Genomic DNA, 22,378 nt, shown 5'->3' with positions numbered 1-22,378 from the left:
GGAACGAGTACGGAGAAGGGCAACAAGATTAGTGAATGGAACAAAGGGTTGCTCTTACGGAGAGAGGCTTAAGTTTTGCAGATTACAGTGTCTGGAGACTAGACACCTGCGAGGTGATCTGATTGAGGTGTATAAAGCCTTGAATGGTTTCAGCATGCTCAATGCAGATGGGATTCTTTCCCTTGCTCAGAATAATCGCCTGAGGGCATAAATTCAAATTGAGGAAAGACAGTTGTAGGATAGATGTGTGGAAGTTTGCCTTTAGCCAGCGGGTGGTTGATTGCTTGAACTTCCATCTATCGTAGAAGTTGATAGCTTAAATAGATTCAAGGCAGAACTAGAGAAACATTTGGAACGAGTGGATGGGTGAGAAAAGGGTTTTTTTTTTTTTTTTTGGCTGATGCTATATAAGCTTGCTTTCTTGCATCATGTGCCTTTGCTAATGCATAGTTGAGAATCCTGTCCTAAAGCCAGCTTGCTCTTTCGGTTGATTCTCATCAAGTATTCTTTCTAATCTGTTAATAATGATCCTTGTGAACAACTTGTAGATGTGGGATAACAAGCTAATTGGTCTATAATTTCCAATTTCTGATATATCTCCTTTCTTATGCAGCAAAACTATGATTGCATTATTCCACTTTTTAGGCATCACACCTTTTCTAATGCATTTTGTGAAGAGCCTTGCCAGTTTTTGTATTATGTCTCTTCCTCCCAATTTTAACAACTCTACGTAACTTCATCTTCCCCCGAGGCTTTCTGATTCTTCATTTTCTTCAACGCCTGTTCATCTTCCCCACTGCTGGTATCATTCCCTCGCTCCTTGTATAATTCTCTATAGTAGTCTTCTGCTATTTGAATTATGCCTTCTCTGCTATTTATAAGTGCACCATCGCTGTTCTTCAGTTTCAGTATCATTTGTCTTTCTGTATTACTGCTCTATGGTTGCTGATTTAAGTCCTTTGTTTCCCATAATGCTTGTTCTACTTTTCTTGTGTTAAATCTTCTTATGTCCTCTCTGAGCCTCTTTCTAATGGCTTTGCATAACTCAGTATACTCAATTTTCTGCTTGTCAGTGTTTATCTTGCTCTTCATTTGTCGCCTTCGGTTCATCATAACAAGTGTTTCTTGACTAATTTTTTTCTTCTTTGGATTTCTTTTTCCCTATAGGTTTCTTGGACTTGATCACTTTCAGAAAGTTGTAACATTCCTCGTCGATATCTTGGTCCTGAGCAGTATGCAGAAGCTAAAACTTGTTCTTAAGTTCCAGTATATACTGCTCTTTCTCCTCTTCTGTTATCTCAAAGATCTTTGTATTATTGAATATGTAGTTCACGTATACCATGTCTCAGTTTAAATTTTTTTCAGCCAACCTGTGCTTGCCTTAAAACCTACAATACCTATTATTTTTAAATTAAAATCCAATGCTTTTTCACAGAACACTGGGCTAAGATACTGGTCCACCTAAACTTTGCTCTGAAGAAAACAAAAAAAAAAAAATAGTGAGTGCACTCTCTAAAGCAGCTTCAGGTTTTGACATCTTATTTTTCCTGCTAGATCCTCCTTCACTATCCATAATCAACACAAGTTTGTTATAGCATTGGAATTTTTCTTATTGTTGAAGTCTCCACATTAAACTCTGGAGAGATTTTTAAATTAAAAGTTTTTTTTAATTCTATTAATAATTTCCGTTTTTTTTTTTTTGCTGCAAAACTACACATTTTCTTTCTGTTTACCGTTTTACCATAAAAAAATTGAGAAAAATAATAATTCGCATAGTTTCAGGCCGATATTATTCTTACCAAATCTGTAGCTAAACTAATCTGAAATTCACTCATGGTTTCCGAGAAAACTCTCTAGTCTCTGTGAAATTTTTTTCTAAACCACATTTCTGAAGGTCAGAGAATTCTAGAGGCCACAACCATAAAACAATAAAAACAATTTGCAGTTTTCGGTTTATTGGTCGTTTTTTTTGTACAATCTGTTATAAACAAGTAGTAAACTCGACCTTTTGCTTATTATAATTAAAATTCAATTCACAAACATGATCACTATAACCGGATCACTATAGCTTACTGTACTACCATTAATAAAAAAAAAATAAGAAAGATCAGCCTTTCTCAAATTATTCCAGAGAACCAACATTCTACTGTATATTGATCTTGTTTTATATGAAGAACAAAATGAATTTAGAAAGGGAAGATCCTGTATAGACCCAGCTTTTACACTAAAAATTTTAAAATAGAAAAATAGAGAATATAATATTGAAACATTTTGCATTTATTGATTTCAAGAAAGCTTTCGATATGGTTTCTACAGTAAGATTGGGAAATTTTAAAACAATTAAATATCCCTAATCAATTATTAAATGTTATAATGGGTGTCTGTCATAATAAAAGAATTGCAATAAAGTCTAGCTATAACCGAATGGAAATCAATCAATTGAGGAGTTTGTCAAGGATGCCCAATGTCACCATCTCTGTTTAATTCGGATTCAGACGTTTCACATGCTAGTATAGAAATCTGTATGGTGTGAGATAGTTGGAAACATAGGTATAATGAGAGTAGGAGTAATCTACGGACCAGGTGATTGTGAAGATTATGACGAAAGCATCTACATGCAAATGGAATGGGCAAGTAAGCGTCAATGTCTTATTATGGGCGATTTCAATTTGCATCTAATTGATTGGAGAAAATGGGAAGGGAACTCGACACGAGGAACAAAATTTTAAATCAACTAGATGACTGTTATTTGTATCAACATGTCAGGGAAAGTACTAGAGAAAGAATATCCTAGACCTCATCACCCATGAATCAGATGACATAACAGGGCTGACAGTAGAGGAACCAGTAGCAGGAAGTGATCATGGAGTTCTACGGTGGATGATGAAGAGAGAGAGAGATAGCAGTAGGAAAAGATAAAGGAATGGGTTATAATTTCAGAAAAGGAAATTACGGTGCCTTAAGGTGCTACATGGCCTCTATTAATTGGTTAGATATTGCACAGAAAACGAATACAGTTCAACTGTGGTATGCTTTTAAAACATTAATCACAGACGCCTTGAATGCGTCTGTGATTAATGCCATTAAAAAAATACTCCACGAGGAGGATTCCAAATTGGATGAATAGTGAAGTTGCCACATTACTTGAGCAGAAAAGGTGGCATGGAAAAGTTAGAGCAATAAAAAGTACTGAAGCCTATAACAGCTATAAGAGATCTGTAATAGAGCCACAGAAACGGTTCGACAGGCAAAGGCAGTTTATGAGAAATTGCTAGCAAACAGAGCAAAGAGGGGGGATAAGGAATTCTTCACATATATAAATGCTAAGAAGAGCGGGACAAACCAGATCGAACCTTTATATAAGGGAAAGGGGATAGTATTAAATACACCAGCTGCCATTGCAGATGAACTCAACAGTTATTTTGCATCGATATTTACAGAAGAAAAACCTTTTGTGGCAATGGGAAATTGTGGGAGTGAAGTTGAAAAATATGTAATTAATGATATTGAAATTTTGCAGGATTATTTAATGAAAAAACTTTCGAGCCTACAGACCAGTAAGGCTCCTGGAGTTGATGGAATATACTCTATAATCTTAATGGAGGCGGCAAGTGAGTGCATTGAACCATTGAGGCTAATTATGAGCATCACTAGACTCTGGGGAGATTCCGTTGGATTGTAAAAGTGCCAATATATCTCCCATACATAAGGGTGGTTCTAAGAGTGAAGAGGGAAATTATCAACCTGTCAGTCTGACTTCAGTGGTAGGGAAAATCATGGAGGCAGTGATCAAGGGTGAAATTCAGAATCATTTGGATAGAATTGAAATTCTCAAGGATACTCAGCATGGTTTCGTAAAGGGAAACTCATGTTTAACAAATCTGGTTCGCTATTTTGAAAGGATCATTAATGAGCTGGATTTAGGGAATAATTTCAACATTGTTTATTTAGATTTCATCAAAGCTTTTGATTCAGTCCCACATGAGTGGTTGCTTTATAAGCTGGAACAGGTTGGAATCACTGGGAAATTCCTTAGATGGATATCAGGATGGCTTCAAGGCAGGAGGCAGAAGGTTGTGATAAATGGCTATTCCTCAGATTGTGTTGATGTAAGAAGCGGGGTTTCCCAAGGATCAGTATTAGGACCACTGTTTTTAATTTTCATAAACGACATTGATGAAGGGATAGAGGGCACGATGTCTGAATTTGCAGATGATGTTAAAATTGGCAGAGTAGTTAATGATCACTGTCAAGCTGAACTTCTTCAGAGAGACCTAGATAGACTTGAGGAATGGTCAGAAAAATGGCAGCTATGCTTTAAACCAACAAAGTGTAAGGTATTACACCTGGGAAGCAGTAATCCCAAAATAACTTATTCACTTGGTGGAGGAGTTCAACTAAACCCAGTACTGGAGGAAAGGGACTTGGGTGTTACGATACTGTCAGACATGAAATTCTCTGAGCATTGTAAACAGGTTGCAGGGAAGACCCATGGTGTCCTATCGATTATCTATTGAACTTTTGCAAGTAGAGGTAGGGACGTGATAATCCCATTATATAAGGCTTTTGTTAGACTGCACTTGGAATACTGTGTTCAAGTATGGAGACTGCACCTAAAGAAAGACATTGAGCTTCTTGAAAGGTTTCAAAGACCGGTAACTCGCCTGGTGAGATCGGCAAAAGGGCGTCCTTATTAAGAAAGACTTCGAATATGTGGGTTGCAGAGTTTGGAAACTAGACACCTTAGAGGAGATTTGATTGAGGTGTTAAAGGCTCTGAGAGGCATCAGTAAAATGAATGAGGATGAAATTTTCAAGATTATAAATGATGCTAGAACTAGGGGACATAAATTCAAGTTATGGGGGAAGATGTTTAGATTGGACTGCAGGAAGTTTTATTTTAGCCAGCGAGTTATAAATTACTGGAATAAGTTACCTACATGGGTGGTGGAGGCTGACAGTTTGGGGAAATTCAAAGGTCATCTGGATCCTTCGGTGAGGGAAATGCATAGGATGATAGGTTTAATTTCCTTTTCTTTTATTAATTATTAGGTTTTTTTTTTGGCTGGTGCAGCATAAGCTGTAGGCTTTCTTGCACCATGCATCTATTACTAATTCTAATACTAATATTTATATAAATGCAGTAGTCAAAGAATGGAAGAGTACTATCAATTGCGGTTTTAAAATTGATTGAGTAACTAAATTAAATACTTTATTATTTGTGGAAGATCAAATAATAATAGCTCAGAATGAAGACGAACTTCAAAAATCAATTTTTACCTTAAACAATATTGCCAAAACATTTGAAATGGAAATTTCAAATGAAAAGACTGAAGTTGTGGCATTTAGAGTAATTATTCAATCAGAAGTAAAATAGTGATAGAAAATATCATCCTGGAACAAGTAAATTCGTTTAAGTATCTTGGATGTCATCTATCTTATGTTGAAAAAGATATAGAATTAAAACTTTCCAATTTTCTAAAAGTTACAGGTTTAATTGACAATATCCTAAAACCAAAAGTTCAAAAACATACAAGGATAAAAGCACTCTACTCTATGGAAGTGAAATTCTTAAAATTAAATCAAAAGATGAGAAAACAATTGAAAGTTCTGCATTGAAATTTATTCAGTGAACTTAGTGGCTGTAGATTATTGGACAAGAAGAAAAGTTCTGATATTCTTAAATAATTCGTAAAGGTTGATCCAATAAAAGATAGAATCTACAAATAGAGAGAAAAATGGATTAATCACTTGGATAGGATGCATCCAGCAGGACTACCAAAGAAGATTATGAAATATCAGCCAGTTGGAAGAAAAGATCCAGGACTCTGAAGAAAACATGAGACCGGAACAGGCCACCTTACCTAAACTCTTGAAAGGATGATGATGATGAATTAAAGTTAATTTCATGAATTGCGATCTATATAATTTTGTGGTGAGAACTGCTGTTCAAGTATATGTGAATTATTTCTAGAAATGACTTTTCAAATATATAGTGATATAGACTTTTGATTTGCCTTTGTTTCATTCAGTCTTTATAATCTAGTTTTATAATTTTATATGAAACAATGATATACGGCCAGGCCTCGCATAACGCGAGTTCAGTTAATGCATTTTTCAGTTACCTCTATTTGAAAAAATTATATCACTTTTCACTTTACACAATGCAAATTTCCAGTTAATGTAATCTTTTTTTATGTGATAGTTGAAAAGGGTTTGAATTGCGTGCTAATCTTACCATGTGTCAGATGGGCAATAAAGAAGCATTTGCCCGCTCCCTGCCCCAGTGTGTTCCATCAGAAGAAATGTTACTTGTTTGTTTCCCGCTAATAAAGTCACTTGCAGACTTGCATTTAAAAATTCCAATTTTTAAATGAGCCAGATGAAAATGTTACTGCAAAGGAGATAACGGTAAAAGAACTAGATGAAATCTTTCATATCGCAGTGAACCTCAAACAAAAAGTTTGAGGTTCTCTGCGATATTTATTTCACCAGGGACTAGAGAAGATTTTTGTCAGCTGTCAGAAATTTATTGATGAAAAAAGAAAGCCAACACTGTTCAAATATTTCTGTAACAAATAGTTTCTTCATTGAATGATATTGAATAGTTTCTTTAAAATAATAATTGAATAGTTTCTTTTTATGCCAGAGGTTCCCAAATTTGTCTCAGTAATTTTTTCACTGTGCCCCTTGGCCAAAAGAAATACCTAACAGTTCCGTTTATTAAGTATGGTAGTTAGGTCCAAACAACTTAATAAGTAATGTTGAAACTGTGAACTACCTCGAGTTAGTAGTTTGTGCGGTGTCCAACAGATGTTGAGTGTCGGTGTGTTTCCCTTGAAAATTTAAAATATTTTGTGGCGCACAGTTTGGGAACCACTTTTTTATGCAATAAACGTTTAATTCTATAATTATTTTCATTATCTTTTACTTGGTATAACAGTTAAAAAGTTATTTAAAAGGTATTTTTAAAATTCTTTATGGACATTCCTGAAGGTGAAAGAATATGGACATTCCTGAAGGTCAATTATAATTTTTCCTATTGATTATTATATTCATTTAATGTGTTTCCATTTTGTGCGATGTGCTCGTAGGTCGAATTAATAGTGTTAATTGAGGCCAGCCTTTATTTCAAAAATGTGAATTTTAACAAATCCTTTTAAGTTTGAATACATCAGTTATAATTGGATTTAATCTTTCTTAATATAGGTGTTTGGTACTGATGTCATGGTAACTGTTGCTAAATCTTTTGAAGCACCAATAAAATGTAAGTCACAATTAATTTCTTTATATGTACGTAATTAATTCTCAGTTTCTGTATATATTGATTGTGTATATTGAAGGGCATTGAATTTCAAGTCTTTGATGCGAAGAATCGAAACACCGCACTCCATTCTAGGATTGTGAAAATTCATTTACAATTTAGAAAAGAACTTAAATACTCAGCTGCATATCATGGGACTTCATTTAGTAGAACTCAGAAGAAATGATTTTTTGTTCTTTAAATCAAGATAATTACCATTGAGGTTGCATGGCAAGCCTTTGTGAGACTTTGTATAATAATCAATAGGAAAAATTATAATTGGTATCTTCAATTTGGTTGAAACTTGGTGTGGATGTTTAAACAGGTTAATGTAGCTGTACAAAATTTCAGTTCAAAATATAGTATGCTTGAGGCACCAGCACCTGTTTAGTGGAGGTCACTTGTGTTATGTGGAATAAATCACAAAAAATTTTCAAAGTTCCAAGTGTTACTGTTACATAATGGTGAGAGATAGTGCTCTGAAACTTGGTATACTTAGTTAATTTTGGCAGAGAATGCAAAACTTTTGGTGTCCAGGCTTAAAAACCTTCACATTTTTTATAATGTGGTCTAAAACTGGCACTAAAAATTTGTCGCAACAAATTGAAGCAAGACTTTTTAAAGTCATAACTCTGAAATAAAAACCTTTGGTACCTTCTTCTTTGGACATTCCACTTACCAGCTGCATGGATTCAGCCTAACTAAATATAGCTCTTATTTTCTGGCTGAGATATTTTCCTTCAAAGATTGACTCAAAATTTGAAAGTCAAATTTGACCTATCTTAAGGGGCAAATATGGGACATCTTCAATTCTCTCGTTTTTGCCACCACTGGAAAGAGTTTCAGCTACAACGATCATGGTTTATCTGTTTTGTGTCTTTGCACTTAAGGCCTTAAAATTAAACATCACATAGTTTTATGTCCATATTGTTATTTTGTGGATCTTTTTTATTGCAGAACACTTCCTTAATCCTGCCCAATGTTTAGAATAATGTAGAAATAGAGTATATTCTAGAATTCCAGAATATTCTAGAATCATACAAAAAAAAGTATAAATAGCTGATATTTGAACCATGCTGTTATTGATGTGTTTTATTTTCATGATGAACAGTTTGTTTATTTTGTTCCTCTATTTTTTATTGTTTGACTGTAATAAATTTAAGTTTTCATTGCTTGCAGAAAATCCACTTATTAGTCAGCATGAAAGCCATGGAATCAGAAGATTTTGCTGGAGATAAGCTGGACTCGTGCACTATCAGTCATATGAATAATTCTAAATGTCATGTACTATCCCATACATTGCAAAACTGTGTTGAAATTGTTTAAAGAATTTGAATTTGAAGAACAACAGCTGATAGGTCAATATTGTGGATTAAAAATGGGTGAAGACAACACAATTTGTCTACATCATGAAGCTTTGCTTTTGACAAAATTTGAATTTTTGCAGCGTTCATGTTCCAATCCTTTCCAGAAGAAAAATCATATGGTGAAAAAAAGTTTACACCCAATTGATTTGTCAATGGCAGACTACCTGAAAGACCTAACAAAGGTAGACATAAAACCAGACCAGAAGCTGTGCCCATCATAATAAAACACGCCTGCGTGCTCTGGATTCATAATTTATTTTATTTTTGTTACACAGAGCATTAAAACTATGATAAATGAATTAGCTTTCGGCTGGGTGGCAGCCTTCATCAGATTAAAATACTTCGAAGTATTTTAATCTGATGAAGGCTGCCACCCAGCCGAAAGCTAATGCATTTATCATAGTTTTAATGCTCTGTGTAACAAAAATAAAATAAATTGTGCCCATCATGCTGAAAAACAGGAACATCAACTTCATCTGGATCAGACCATGATGACAAAATGCATATGACTGAAAGCATGACTATTGGTATTTCTCTGAAATTTCAGCGAATGGCTAAGAGAGAGACTCATAAGGCTATGCCAAAAGGAAGCAAGTCAAGTACAAGATGCCAGTAAAATTGCATCTATTGGTGGCTTGGATCCAAATGACATCATGGAGCCAAGTGCAAGTTATCAGTGTGGAAACTGCTTAGATTACAATGAGCTGCTGAAAGAAAAGTTGATAGTATGAAGTCATTCAGAAATACTTCAAATATTAACACTAACTCAAGTTAGTTGGTCCAGAAAACAATTGAAGAGTTTAGTGTCTCAGAAAGAATGGCGAAGAAAGCTAGAAAACTTAAAGCAGAAGAAGGAATCATGGCCATACCTGGAAAAAATCGAGGAAAAAAGCTTTGAGCAAGTAAAGCAAAGGTGATGGAATTTTTTGATGGTGATGAATTTAATCGGATATGCCCTGGAAAGAAAGATTACATTTCCATTATAAATGCAGATGGAATAAAAATGCCAATGCAAAAGCGACTACTACTCTGCAACTTGAAGGAAATGTTTATAACTTATTGAGATAGAAATGGATCTGACATCAGATTTTTGTATATTTTGGTGAACTTCCAAGTGGTGTGTCACAGTTGGTACACCAGGAACACATTCTGTATGTGTATGCACAATCCATCAAAATGTCAAGTTAATGCCAGCAGCAAGTCCTGTTGAATGTGATTACAATGTTCTCCTTGATAAAACAGTCTGTGATATGGAGTCAAAGGATTGTATGCTTCATCAGTGTGAAAAATGTCCAGGAATAGATGAATTAAGAGTAAGAGTGTGTTATAGGCCTAATGACTCGAATGAGTACAATGAACAATTGTACAGAGAAATAGAGTGGGCTAGTAAATCGGAATGTCTTATAATGGGAGATTTCAACTTCCCAGATATTGACTGGAACTTGTGGGTTGGGCACTCACACTTTCGTGGTCAGACTTTCGTGGATTTATTGGATGATTGTTTTCTGCAGCAGCATGTTCGAGAGGCAACCAGAGAAAGTAATACTCTTGATCTGGTTATCAGCAGTGATCATTCATGTATTAGGAATTTGCAGATAAAAGAACCACTAGGTGGCAGTGATCACAGTGTACTGACGTGGGATTTACTTAAAGATATAATTACCATCAGGGGTAAAGGAAAGGGTTTTTGCTTCCGTAAAGGCGAGTACAGTGGTCTCCGACAGTTTTTAAATTCTGTACAGTGGAATCAACTGATGATGTTACCAACAGTAAATTCTAAGTGGGAAGCATTCAAGGAATTAATCGTGGATGCTACTAAAAGTTTCATACCTATTAAGAAATATTGTTCAAGGTTTAGGCCTAAATGGTTGTCAAATGAACTAATGAGACTCGTAACAGAGAAGAAAAATGCATGGGATGCATACAAATTAACACATGACACAGAAGCCTATGATAGCTACAAGTTGATCTGTAACCAAGTTACAAAGGAAGTTAGGCAGGCGAAGGCAGATTACGAGAAATTCTTGGCAAAAGATGCTAAGAAAAACAGCAAGGATTTCTTTACTTATATAAACTCTAAAAAGAAGGGGATGAATCTGATTGGTCCACTTGACATTGATGGTTCGACTGTTGATGATCCTGCTCAGATAGCAAACAAACTGAATGAGTATTTTGCATCTACATTCACACATGAGGAATTATTAAGGTTTGAAAATGGCAGAAGGTTATCAAATTGTAGCAGGATACTTAATGATTTTGTAATAACTGAGAGCAAAGTGGAAGAGAAATTGTTGAAGTTAAACATAAGAAAAGCACCTGGGGTGGATGGGATCTATCCAGTTATATTAAAGGAGGCGGCAAAGCAACTAAGCAAACCGTTAGCCATAATTATGAGAGCATCCTTGGACTCAGGGGAGGTTCCCACGGATTGGAGATGTGCAAATGTATCCCCAGTTCACAAAGGGGGATCGAAGGGTGACACGGGTAATTACAGACCAGTTAGTTTAACTTCTGTTCCGGGTAAAATAATGGAGTCGCTGGTTAAAGATGCATTGCAGGATCATCTAGACAAGACTGCAGCAATAATTCAGACACAGCATGGGTTTGTTAAGGGAAAGTCTTGTCTGACAAATTTGATAGGATATTATGATGTGGTTACAAAGGAACTGGATGCAAAAAATAATTTTGATATCGTATATTTGGATTTCAGGAAAGCTTTTGACACTGTTGTGCATGGAAGACTATTGTACAAATTGGAGCAGAATGGTATTAAGGGTAAGTTGCTACAATGGATAAAAGGATGGTTAAGTGGGAGAAGACAGAGGGTAGTAATCAATGGGTGCTGCTCTTCGTGGACTAATGTTATTAGTGGAGTCCCACAGGGTTCGGTGTTGGGTCCACTGTTGTTTTATATATTTATCAATGATATTGATGAAGGAATATCAGGCTTAGTGTCGAAGTTTGCAGATGATACAAAGGTTGGCAGGGTTGTTAATGACAGTAATGGCAGTGTGCTACTGCAGCAGGATCTAGATAATTTGGGCAGATGGCTAAGAAGTGGCAACTGAAGTTTAACCTTGACAAATGCCAAGTACTGCATATGGGTAGAAGTAACCCCAGAGAAATGTACCAACTGTGTGGTACTACACTTAAGGTGGTAGAAAATGAAAAAGACCTGGGAGTAATTGTGCAGGCAGATATGAAGTTTTCTGAGCAATGCAGATAGGCTGCCAGGGCAGGTCATGGGGTTTTGTCAATGATATATAGGAATTTTGCTAGCAGGGAAAAGGAGGTGATTATCCCGTATAAGGCAATGGTCAGGCCACGCCTTGAGTACTGCGTACAGGTCTGGAGGCCTCATTTTAGGAAGGATGTAGATTTACTTGAGCGTGTACAGAGAAGGGCAACAAGATTACTGAGGGGAATGAAGGGATCCTCTTATCAAGAGAGGCTTAAATTCTGCAAATTGCAGTGGCTGCAGACTAGGCATCTGCGCGGTGATCTGATTGAGGTGTATAAGGCTTTGAATGGGTTCAGCACGCTGAATTCTGATGGGATCCTTCCACTTGTTCAGATTACGAACCTAAGGGGGCATAAATTCAAATTAAGAAAGGACAGATGTAGATTGAATGTGCGGAAATTTGCCTTTAGCCAGCGGGTGGTTAATTGCTGGAACAAACTTCCATCTATCGTTGAGGAAGTTGATAGGTTGAATAAATTTAAGGAGCAACTGGAGAGGCGTTTGGAGGGAATGGTGTGATTTTTTTTTTTTTTTTTTTTTGGATGATGTTGCATAAGCTCATACATTTGCTTTCTTGCATCACATGCCACTACTACGTTGTAGAGCAGATATCGTCTTTTAAGGGCACAAAAGGTGATATTGTTGTACATGCTGGCACTAATGATATTAAGAGTAGGAGACCGGCAGAATTACTTAACAAGTACAAGTTACTGCTGAAAAAAGCTGTGAATTAGGGTTGAATTTGAAAGTGTCTGTAATTCTGCCCAGACTCACTTGCTTATTTAAAATTGTATTGTGTTTTAAATAAATTTTGTTGCAGTTATATCTTATTTCAAGCTTAGAAACCAGTAGAACATCATCTTTATGGTTGGAATCCTGAATAAAGATCACTTTTCAGGCTTGGGAACTTGCACTAAAGAAACCTATGCAATTTCTTTTCTTGTCATTTGCACCCCATTATAAAAAATACAGATCTTTTTGTGCATTGGCAATATATCCTTTCTCCTTAAACCAAAGGGCAGAGTAATTGCAGAAAATTTCACTCTTGTAAATGCAATAGTTCTGTCCTTATTGAGATGTGAAACTTCATCAAATAAGTATGCAAATATTATGTGGAAAATATAAAATATTTAAGGCCGTTTTTTAGGCCTTAAGTAGCAAGACACAGGCACTTCGTAGCCAGGTGGGAAGGAGCAGCAGTGCATAGCACACGCTTCTTGATTAGACCTGGCTTCGAGCCCGTCCCCACCAAATACGGAGGATGCGGAAAGGTCAGAGATTGACCATAGCATATTCCCAGAGCAATATGGCCTTAGTTGCTAATGCTCCTAAAAACTAAATAACAAACAACAACAAACAGCAAGACACAAAACTGAAAAAACCATGATTCTTGTTGCTTAAAACCAGCTGTTTCCAATGGTGGCAAAAATGAGAGAATTGAAGGTGTCCCACATTAAGATATTTGCCTCCTAAAGATAGGTCAAATTTTGAGTCTATCTTTGAAGGAAAATATCTCAGCCAGCAAACAAGTATAAGAGCTCATATTTAGTTAGGCTGAATTCATGCAGATGTTAAATGGAATGCCCAAAGAAGAAGGTACCAAAGGTTTTTATTTAAAAGTTATGACTTTCAAAAGTCTTGCTCAGATTTGTCGCAACAAATTTTTCATGCTGGTTTTAGACTGCGTTGTAAAAAATGTGAAGGTTTTTGAGCCTGGAAACAAAGTTTTGCATTCTCTGCCAAAAGTTAACTAGGTATACCAAGTTTCAAAGCACTACCTCTCAATGTTGTGCGACAGTAACACTTAAAACTTTAAAAAAATTTTGATTTGTTCTGCGTAACACAAGTGACTTCCACAAAAAAGGTGCTGGTGCCTCAAGCATACTATATTTTGAACTGAATTTTTGCACAGCTTCTTTGGAAACCTGTTTAAACATCTACACCACGTTTCAACAAAATTGAAGATGGTCGAGCAGGGACCATCTTCAGAATTAGGCCGTTTGACATGTAATCACCCTATACAGTGCCATTTTAAAATCTTAATTGTGCAAAGTTGTCAAAATTATTCTTTACCTCCAGGGTTTTTTTTTTTTTTATTGCAACCACGTCATGTCTTTCAAATTAGCTTGACATGATTTCCTTCTAACAAATCCATGCTGTTTGTAATGCTCATGCAGTACATCATTAATAACTTGCTTCATATTTTTCCTGTTTAATTGACAAAGCAGAAATATATGCACATGCATTAGTCTGAATTTTGGTGCATTTAACCAAAAGAATGAATAAAGTTTTATGCAGAAAATATTAAAAATTGCAAAATTTTTAACTTTAGATTTTTGTTAAAAGAAATAATTGCATTTAAATTATTAAAATTCATTAGGAAAAGATCAAGGCTTTGCCTTTAGATTTTCCCCTTAAAATTCAGTTACTACTTCATCTTCCAGCTATGTTTTTACCATCAGCTAGATTAATAGTTATTCAACACATCATTTATACTTTCACATGCTTTTATGCAACCTTTTTGATCTGGGATTGAAAACTAGAGGATTGAATCAATCTGGACTGTGCAGGCAAAGACATTTTTCAGCTTTCTTCTCACTACAGCTGAATTAGTCAGCTGCTAGCAAAAATATATAGTTTTTCTTCTGATGGAAGAAAAACTGTATATTTTTGTCAATCTGATGGATTGTAAGGAAATCATTCTGAAGTCAGGTTTCCTTCCAAATGGATTGAAAACTCTATGATACACGTGCTTCATGACACAGTTAATGTGTTAACTGTTGAACAAACTGTTGATGATCCTGCTCAGGTGGCTAACAAACTCAGTATTTTGCATCTACATTCACACATGAGGAGTTATTCAGGTAGGGGAATGCCAGAGGTGAAGTAAACTCTGGCAGGGAACGAGATGATTTTATAATAACTGAGAGAAAAGTGGATGAGAAATTGTTGAAGATAAACATAAAAAAGGCACCTGGGGTGGATGGGATCTATCCAGTTATATTAAAGGAGGCAGCAAAGGAATTAAGCAAATCCTTAGCCATAATTATGAGAGCTTTTTTGACTCAGGGGAGGTACCCATGGACTGGAGATGTGCAAATGTGACCCGAATTCACAAAGGAGGATCAAAGGGTGGCACAAGTAATTATAGACCTGTTAGTTTAACTTCTGTTCCAGAGAAATTAATGGAGGCACTGGTTAAAGAAGTACTCCAGGATCATCTAGACAAGATTTCAGTTATAGCTCGGACACAGAATGGTTTTGTTAAGGTGAAGTCTTGTCTGACCAATTTGATTGGATACTTTGTGGTCATAAAGGAACTGGATGCAGGTAATAACTTTGATATCATATATTTGGATCTTAGAAAGGATTCTGATACCGTTGCGCATGGAAGACTGCTGCACAAATTGGAGCAGTGTGGCATCGGAGACAAATTGCTGCTGTGGATAAAGGGATGGTTGAGTGGGAGAAGATAGAGTGGTAATCAAAGTACACTGCTCTTTGTGGACTAATGTTATTAGTTGAATCCCTCGGGGTTCAGTGTTGGGTCCATTGTTGTTTTCTATATTTATAAATGATATTGATGATGGTATATCAGGCTTAATGTCCATGTTTGCAGACGATACGAAGGTTGGCAGGGTTGTTAAGGACACTAATGACAAGTACGCTGCTGCAACAGGATCTAGGAAAGTTGAGCAGATGGGCTGAGAGGTGGAAAATGAAGTTTAACGTTGACACATGTAAAGTACTACATATGGGAAGCAGTAACCCCAGAGTAACATATCAACTCTGGGGTACCACACTGACAGTGGTATAGAATGAAATGGACCTGGGGGTAATTGTGCAGGCAGATATGAAGTTTTCTGAGCAGTGCAGACAGTCTGCAAGAGTAGTTGGTGTCTTGGCAATGATATACAGGAATTTTTCTAGCAGGGATAAGGAGGTGATCATCCCCTTGTATAAGGCAATGGTCAGGCAAACCTTGAGTACTGTATACAGGTCTGGATGCCTCATTTTAAGAAGGATGTAGAGCTGTTGGAACGAGTACAGAGAAGGGCTACAAGATTAGTGAACGGAACGATGGGTTGCTCTTACGAAGAAAGGCTTAAGTTTTGCAGATTAGTGTCTGGGGACTAGGCACCTACGAGGTGATCTGATTGAGGTGTATAAAGCCTTGAATGGTTTGAGCATGCTGAATGCTGATGGGATTCTTCCTCTTGCTTAGAATAATCACCTGAGATGGCATAAATCAAATTGAGGAAAGACAGTTGTAGGATAGATGTGCCGGAGTTTGCCTTTAGCCAGTTGGTAGTTGATTGGGGTAACAGACTTCCATCTTTTGTTGTGGAAGTTGATAGCCTAAATAAATTTAAGGCTGAGCTGGACAGGTATTTGGAACAAACGGAGGGGTGAAATGATTTTTTTTTTTTTTTTTTTTGGCTGATGCTGCATAAGCTTGCTTTCTTGCATCGCATTCCTATGCTAATGCTAAATGGACATTTTGTTCAATAGTAATCACCACTGTTCAACACATTTTGACACCCTATCATATTCCATAAGAAAGTCCATTGTCTTTAAGTCATTGGCCTTGCAACTATTAGTGTACTGTGCTTTACTTCATACTAACTTGCGGCATCTGTAAATAATATTTATACTTTTATAATTGCTATATTTGGGTAATCTTCACAATGGTGGGACAGTTAATAACCCTGATTCTAACCCCATGTGCAAGTCCCAAAATATGGTATACTGGAGGTGACCACTCGGGTATGAACCAGTGTTAACAGTGGTCGAAGTGTAGTATCCACACCATGCAAAGGATTGCCATTCCTCTGTGTTAACAGGCATTACTAGGTGGTAGATGACTTGTCAACTGGTGCAGTACCACCACTTTGCTTATTGAAGGCTTGAAGTGGTGAACTCGTGTTTAGTCTCCAAAGATGAGCTCCGTGGACCTACCGAACACCATCTGTTCCATCATTGAGTATGACTCGTGTCTTTTGAGGTAATGACATCTTGGCGAGATGCAGTTGTATATTTCAAAGGTTCTAAAACCATGTTTGCAGGCTGGCCACTAGATAGTCCACTGGACTGAGGCATCTAGATTGGCTACTGTACAATTTTGCTGCTCTTACTCTGCCAGATAGTGACTGAAGGGAGTCCAAGTAGTGTATGTGGAGGCATTAATGAGATCACATTATGTTAATGAGATGGATATATTCTTGCTGTATATATGCCATATCCAAAAATTTTATTATTCATAAAACATGTCTTCCCCCATCTCTTTTTTTACTAAATACATCATAGTGAAACTAGAAGAACAAATTTATCTGCGAAAAGATCTAAACCTCCCAAACACTTCCTTGTTCATTTCACAAATATCATGGTCAGTTTCAATTTCAATAATGTCCATTTCCACTTAGTCTGCCAATCCCCACTTACTTTTTCTGACAGAATCCCTATTAGTATTAGTAATGGCCATATGCTGCACCAACTAAAAAAAAATAAAATAATTAATAATAAGAGAAAAGGAAATAGACAACCTATGCATTTTTCTCCTCCAGTAGGTAATTATTCAGCTGACCTTTGAATTTCCCCAGACTGTCAGCTGCTGCCACCCATGTAGGGAACTTATTCCAGTAATTTATAACTCGCTGGCTAAAATAAAACTTCCTACAATCCAATTTAAACATCTCCCCCCCCCCCCCATAATTAAATAAATAAATAAATTTTTTGTTTATACTCCGGCACGACAACCAAGTCAGTAGAGTTTACAATAAATTGTCAATACAAATATTTATCGTATTTAGTAGTCACGGACTTGACTCCAGTCCACTCAAGGAACACGTGCTATGCACTCTTGCTCCTGACCACTAGTTCTATAATCATTTATAACTGAAATTTGCCGACCGGGCTAGCCAGGTGGGTAAAATGCCTGTCTGGCAACCCAGAGGTCGCGGGTTCGATTCCTGCCTCGGGCTTGGATCAAAGTACTGCAAAAACCTTGGGAGGTGCATTATGGCCACAGAAGCCTATGTGCCAACAACTACCAAAAAAAAAAAAAAAAAAAACTGAAAATTTCATCTGCATTCATTTTACTATTGCCTCCCAGAGCCTTAAGTACCTCAAGTTGTCTCTAAGGTGCCTAGTTTCCACATTCAAAGGTTTTTCCTCATAAGGACATCATTTTGCCAATCTCACCAGGTCAGTTACCTGTCTTCGGACCCTTTCAAGAAATTTGATGTCTTTTTTTTTAGGTGCAGGCTCTATACTTGAACACAAGTATGGAAACCTAACAATCCCATTATATAAGGCAATCTAACAATAGCCTTATATAATGGGATTATGATGTCCTTATCTCTACTAGAAAATGTTTGATAAAGCATCGATAGAACACCAACATGTCTACAATTCTCTAAGAACTTCATGTTGATTTTCCAATTAGATGAAATGATTCCAATGATTAGATGAAAGCCAAGTCCGTTTCTTCCACTACTGGCTAGTTTAACTCGACCAAGCGTATAAATTATTTTGGGGTTCTGTTCCCCAGGTTATGTATGACCTTGCACTTTGCTGAATTAAAGCATAGCTGCCACTTTTCTGACTACTCCCTGAAGTCTATCTAAGTCACTCGGAAGAAGCTCTGCCGTGAATTATGAGAACAGTTCAGATTTGTAGTTTATTCAACCAGTGCTCATCTTGATTGTTCTAATTATTTGCTGTATGAATCCTTTTATTTCAAAGATTGGTACTTGTGCATATATCCTCTGATATTCCTTGTCAGAGACTTAATTTGGAATCTTCTCTTTTCTGGCTGAAAATTCTCTCTCTCTCTCTCTCTCTCTCTCTCTCTCTCTCTCTCTCTCTCTCTCTCTCTCTCTCTCTCTCTCAAATTCATCTGTTGTTTCTATCAATCCAGCTAATCATTTGGAATTCTTTGACTTTCTCTCTTTGAAGCTAAACTTTCTGCAGTCCAACTTTCCTTACAGTGTGGTAATTTTCCTTGTTGATTTTAATGTTTACAACTCCAGCTGTCTTCAATTTTTTATTCAAATACCCAGCTGGTTGAGATGCTAAGCCTTTTGCAATTATTTAGGACCTTGCATAGATTGTTCATTTACTTGCCAGAATACCAGATAATCCTAACCAATGGTGGCTCGTGACTGATGTTTGGGGGTGCTGGTCTTAAAGTTACATTAAATTGCCTTGGTTATAAGACATGTAGACATACATAGTAATAATAATAAGCAAGTTAAAAATACTACAAAACATTAACTAGACATTTACCAACAACAGACTTGAACATGTAAGCATACATAGTAATAATAATAAGCAAGTTAAAAATACTACGAAACATTAATTGGACATTTACCAACAACAGACTTGAACTTTTATTTAAAAACAAAATCCATTCTTCGGTTTTTATTTGTTGAAAATAGATTAATAACTTTTTCATTCAAGTTTGGTGCACTGTTGACCAAGCTTTTCTCTATTGAAAGCATTGCTTGAGCATTTATCCTTTCCTGATTCATAGTGCTCCTTAAAAACGTTTTTATTCTTCTTAATGTCGAATTGCAGCGTTTGGGCTCTGAAGTAGTCATTGGAATGATCAAAAGAACTGGAGTTTTGTAAGTTCAAGAACTTCAGCTAGATTATTTTCTGAGATAAATTTCAGCAAGTCAGTTAATTTGCAATAATTGTGTAGATCATGTCTGCTATAGAAAACTTGTAATTCCGTAAGACGTTTTTCTCTTTCAATCATGGGATATGCCTCAGTAGTCTCCCATACCTCTTCCATGCATTTTCATATGAAAAAAAACAAAGTTCTCCTTGTTAAACAATTTAGCAGCAGTTAATTGCTTTGTAAAAGAATATCATTCACCCATGTCAACACATATAGTTGCATACTTCCTTCGTTTCGGCACCTCCGTAGCCAGGTGGGAAGAAGCAGCAGTGTGTAGCACACGCTTCTTGATTAGACCCGGGTTCGAGCCTGTCGCCACCAAATACGGAGGATGTGGAAAGGTCAGGGAATGACCACGGCATATCCCGGAGCAATATGGCCTTAGTTGCTAATGCTCCTAAAAACCAAATAACAACAACAACTTCCTTCGTTTCAATCAGGAGTTTTTGAAGGATTTTCACAGTACGTTGAATTCCTGAATTTTAGAATGGCATTCTTAAAGTTTCCTATATATTCATGTATTTTAACTGCCTCAATTTCTCGAGATTGCATTTGATTATAAATAACTTCCACGTGAGGGATTATCTGATGGAAAAGTTCTAACCAGAACTCGAAGTTTTCATTATTCAAGATGTGCAAAATTCCAATTGCTTCTGAAATCATCTTATCCGTGTTTGCTGTCACTTTTAGTTCCTCCATGCACTTTTTTAAGGATTCAAAATTTTCCTAAATGCTGTTCATGGTGCGTATATTGAAGTTCCATCTTGTAGGGGAAGGTCGGGCAACACGGCTGTCCATATGCTTTCTGAGAACAGAGAGACGCTGTGGTGATCTTGAGAAAAATGTTGGTATCAACATGAGGTTCGAAAAGAATATTCTTGAATCTTTGGTACTATTTGCTGCATTTCTCATCATCAGATTCAGTTGGTGTGCATAGCAGTGAATAAAATGTGCACTTGTACACTTCTTTTATTTTAGCCTGAACTTCCCCTTTCTTGCCTTTCATCACACTTACACCATCAGATGTCTGAGCAACCAGTTTTTTGAGTATTTCCTTCGAGGATTATGTCTAACTGATCTAGAATGCACTTCAATATTCCGTCTGCCGTTTGGTTTTCCGGAGTGGAAAAAAAACCCCAAAAACACTCAATGTCTCCATTCAGTTCATATCTCAGAACAATTACCATTTGTATATGTTCTGAAACATATATTATGTTTGTAAAGCCACTTTTTGTCCACGTTAAGTCACCTCTGAACAATAAACATGGAAAACAAAACAATGCATTTTTAACTTGGGGGATTTTAATTTCCCAGATATTGACTGGAATTTGGGGGCTGGTCACTCACACAGTAGCAAGGCTTTTGTGGATTTATTGGATGATTGTTTTCTACATCAGCATGTTCGGGAGGCAACTAGAGGGAGTAATACTCTTGATTTGATTATCAGTAGTGATTCTTCATGCATTAAGAATCTGCAGATAAATGAACCACTTGGTGGCAGTGATCACAGTGTGCTGAAGTGGGAGTTACTCAAAGAGGTAACTACCATTAGGGGTAAAGGGAAGGGGTATTGCTTTCGTAAAGGCGACTACAATGGACTGAGGCAGTATTTAAACTCTATACAGTGGGACCAACTGATGATGTTACCAACAGCAAATTCAAAATGGGAAGCATTCAAAGAACTTATCGTGGAAGCTACTAGGCTTTACATACCAACTAAGAAATATTGTTCAAGGTTTAGGCCTAAATGGTTGTCAGATGAACTAATGAGGCATATGGCAGAGAAGAAAAATGCATGGGATACATACAAATTAACACATGACACGGACGCCTATGATAGATACAAGTTGATCTGTAACCAAGTTACAAAGGAGGTTAGGCAGGCGAAGGCAGATTACGAGAGATCCTTGGCAAGGGATGCGAAGAAAAACAGCAAAGAGTTCTTTACTTATGTAAACTCTAGAAGGAAGGGGATGAATCAGATTGGTCCACTTGAGATCGATGGGTCAACTGTTGATGACCCTGCTCGGGTAGCTAACAAACTAAATGAATATTTTGCATCGACATTCACACATGAGGAGTTATTCAGCGAGGGGAATGCCAGAGGTGTATTCAACTCTAGCAGTAAGCTAGAGAATCTTGTAATAACTAAGAGCAAAGTGGAGGAGAAATTGTTGAAGATAAACACAAGAAAGGCACCTGGGGTGGATGGGATCTATCCAGTTATATTAAAGGAGGCAGCAAAGGAGGTAAGCAAACCCTTAGCCATAATTATGAGAGCTTCCTTGGACTCAGGGGAGTGCCCATTGACTGGAGATGTGCAAATGTGACCCCAATTCACAAAGGGGGATCAAAGGCTGACACAAGTAATTATAGACCTGTGAGTTTAACTTCTGTTCCCGGAAAATTAATGGAGGCACTGGTGAAAGAAGCACTGCAGGATCATCTAGACAAGACTTCAGTTATAGCTAGGACACAGCATGGTTTTGTTAAGGGGAAGTCTTGCCTGACCAATTTGATTGGATACTATGATGCAGTCACAAAAGAACTGGATGCAGGGAATAACTTTGATATTATATACTTGGATCTTAGAAAGGCTTTTGATACTGTTGCACATGGAAGACTGCTGCACAAATTGGAGCAGTGTGGCATTGGAGGCAAGTTGCTGCTATGGATAAAGGGGTGGTTGAGGAGGAGAAGACAGAGAGTGGTAATCAATGGACACTGCTCATCGTGGACTAATGTTATTAGTGGAGTCCCTCAGGGTTCAGTATTGGGGCCTTT

The 22,378-nt window shown here is 36.8% G+C and overlaps 1 protein-coding gene across 1 annotated transcript in view; it reads left to right on the top strand.

The window, feature by feature from the left end:
• LOC150087564 (signal peptide peptidase) overlaps positions 1 to 22,378 on the top strand; it is a 153,391-nt gene that overhangs the window by 78,884 nt on the left and 52,129 nt on the right. The window contains exon 7 of the mRNA XM_090371252.1: positions 7,209 to 7,266. Within this exon, the coding sequence (XP_090227378.1) occupies positions 7,209 to 7,266 (58 nt within the window). The remainder of the gene's footprint in view (positions 1 to 7,208; positions 7,267 to 22,378) is intronic.

The sequence above is a fragment of the Mastigoproctus giganteus genome, chromosome 4 (assembly GCF_048544385.1).
Source record: "Mastigoproctus giganteus isolate SK-2022 chromosome 4, ASM4854438v1, whole genome shotgun sequence".
In the NCBI taxonomy this organism is placed as follows: domain Eukaryota; kingdom Metazoa; phylum Arthropoda; class Arachnida; order Uropygi; family Thelyphonidae; genus Mastigoproctus; species Mastigoproctus giganteus.
Note: the sequence above shows the minus strand (reverse complement) of the source record. Positions and strands in the feature narration are given on the sequence as shown.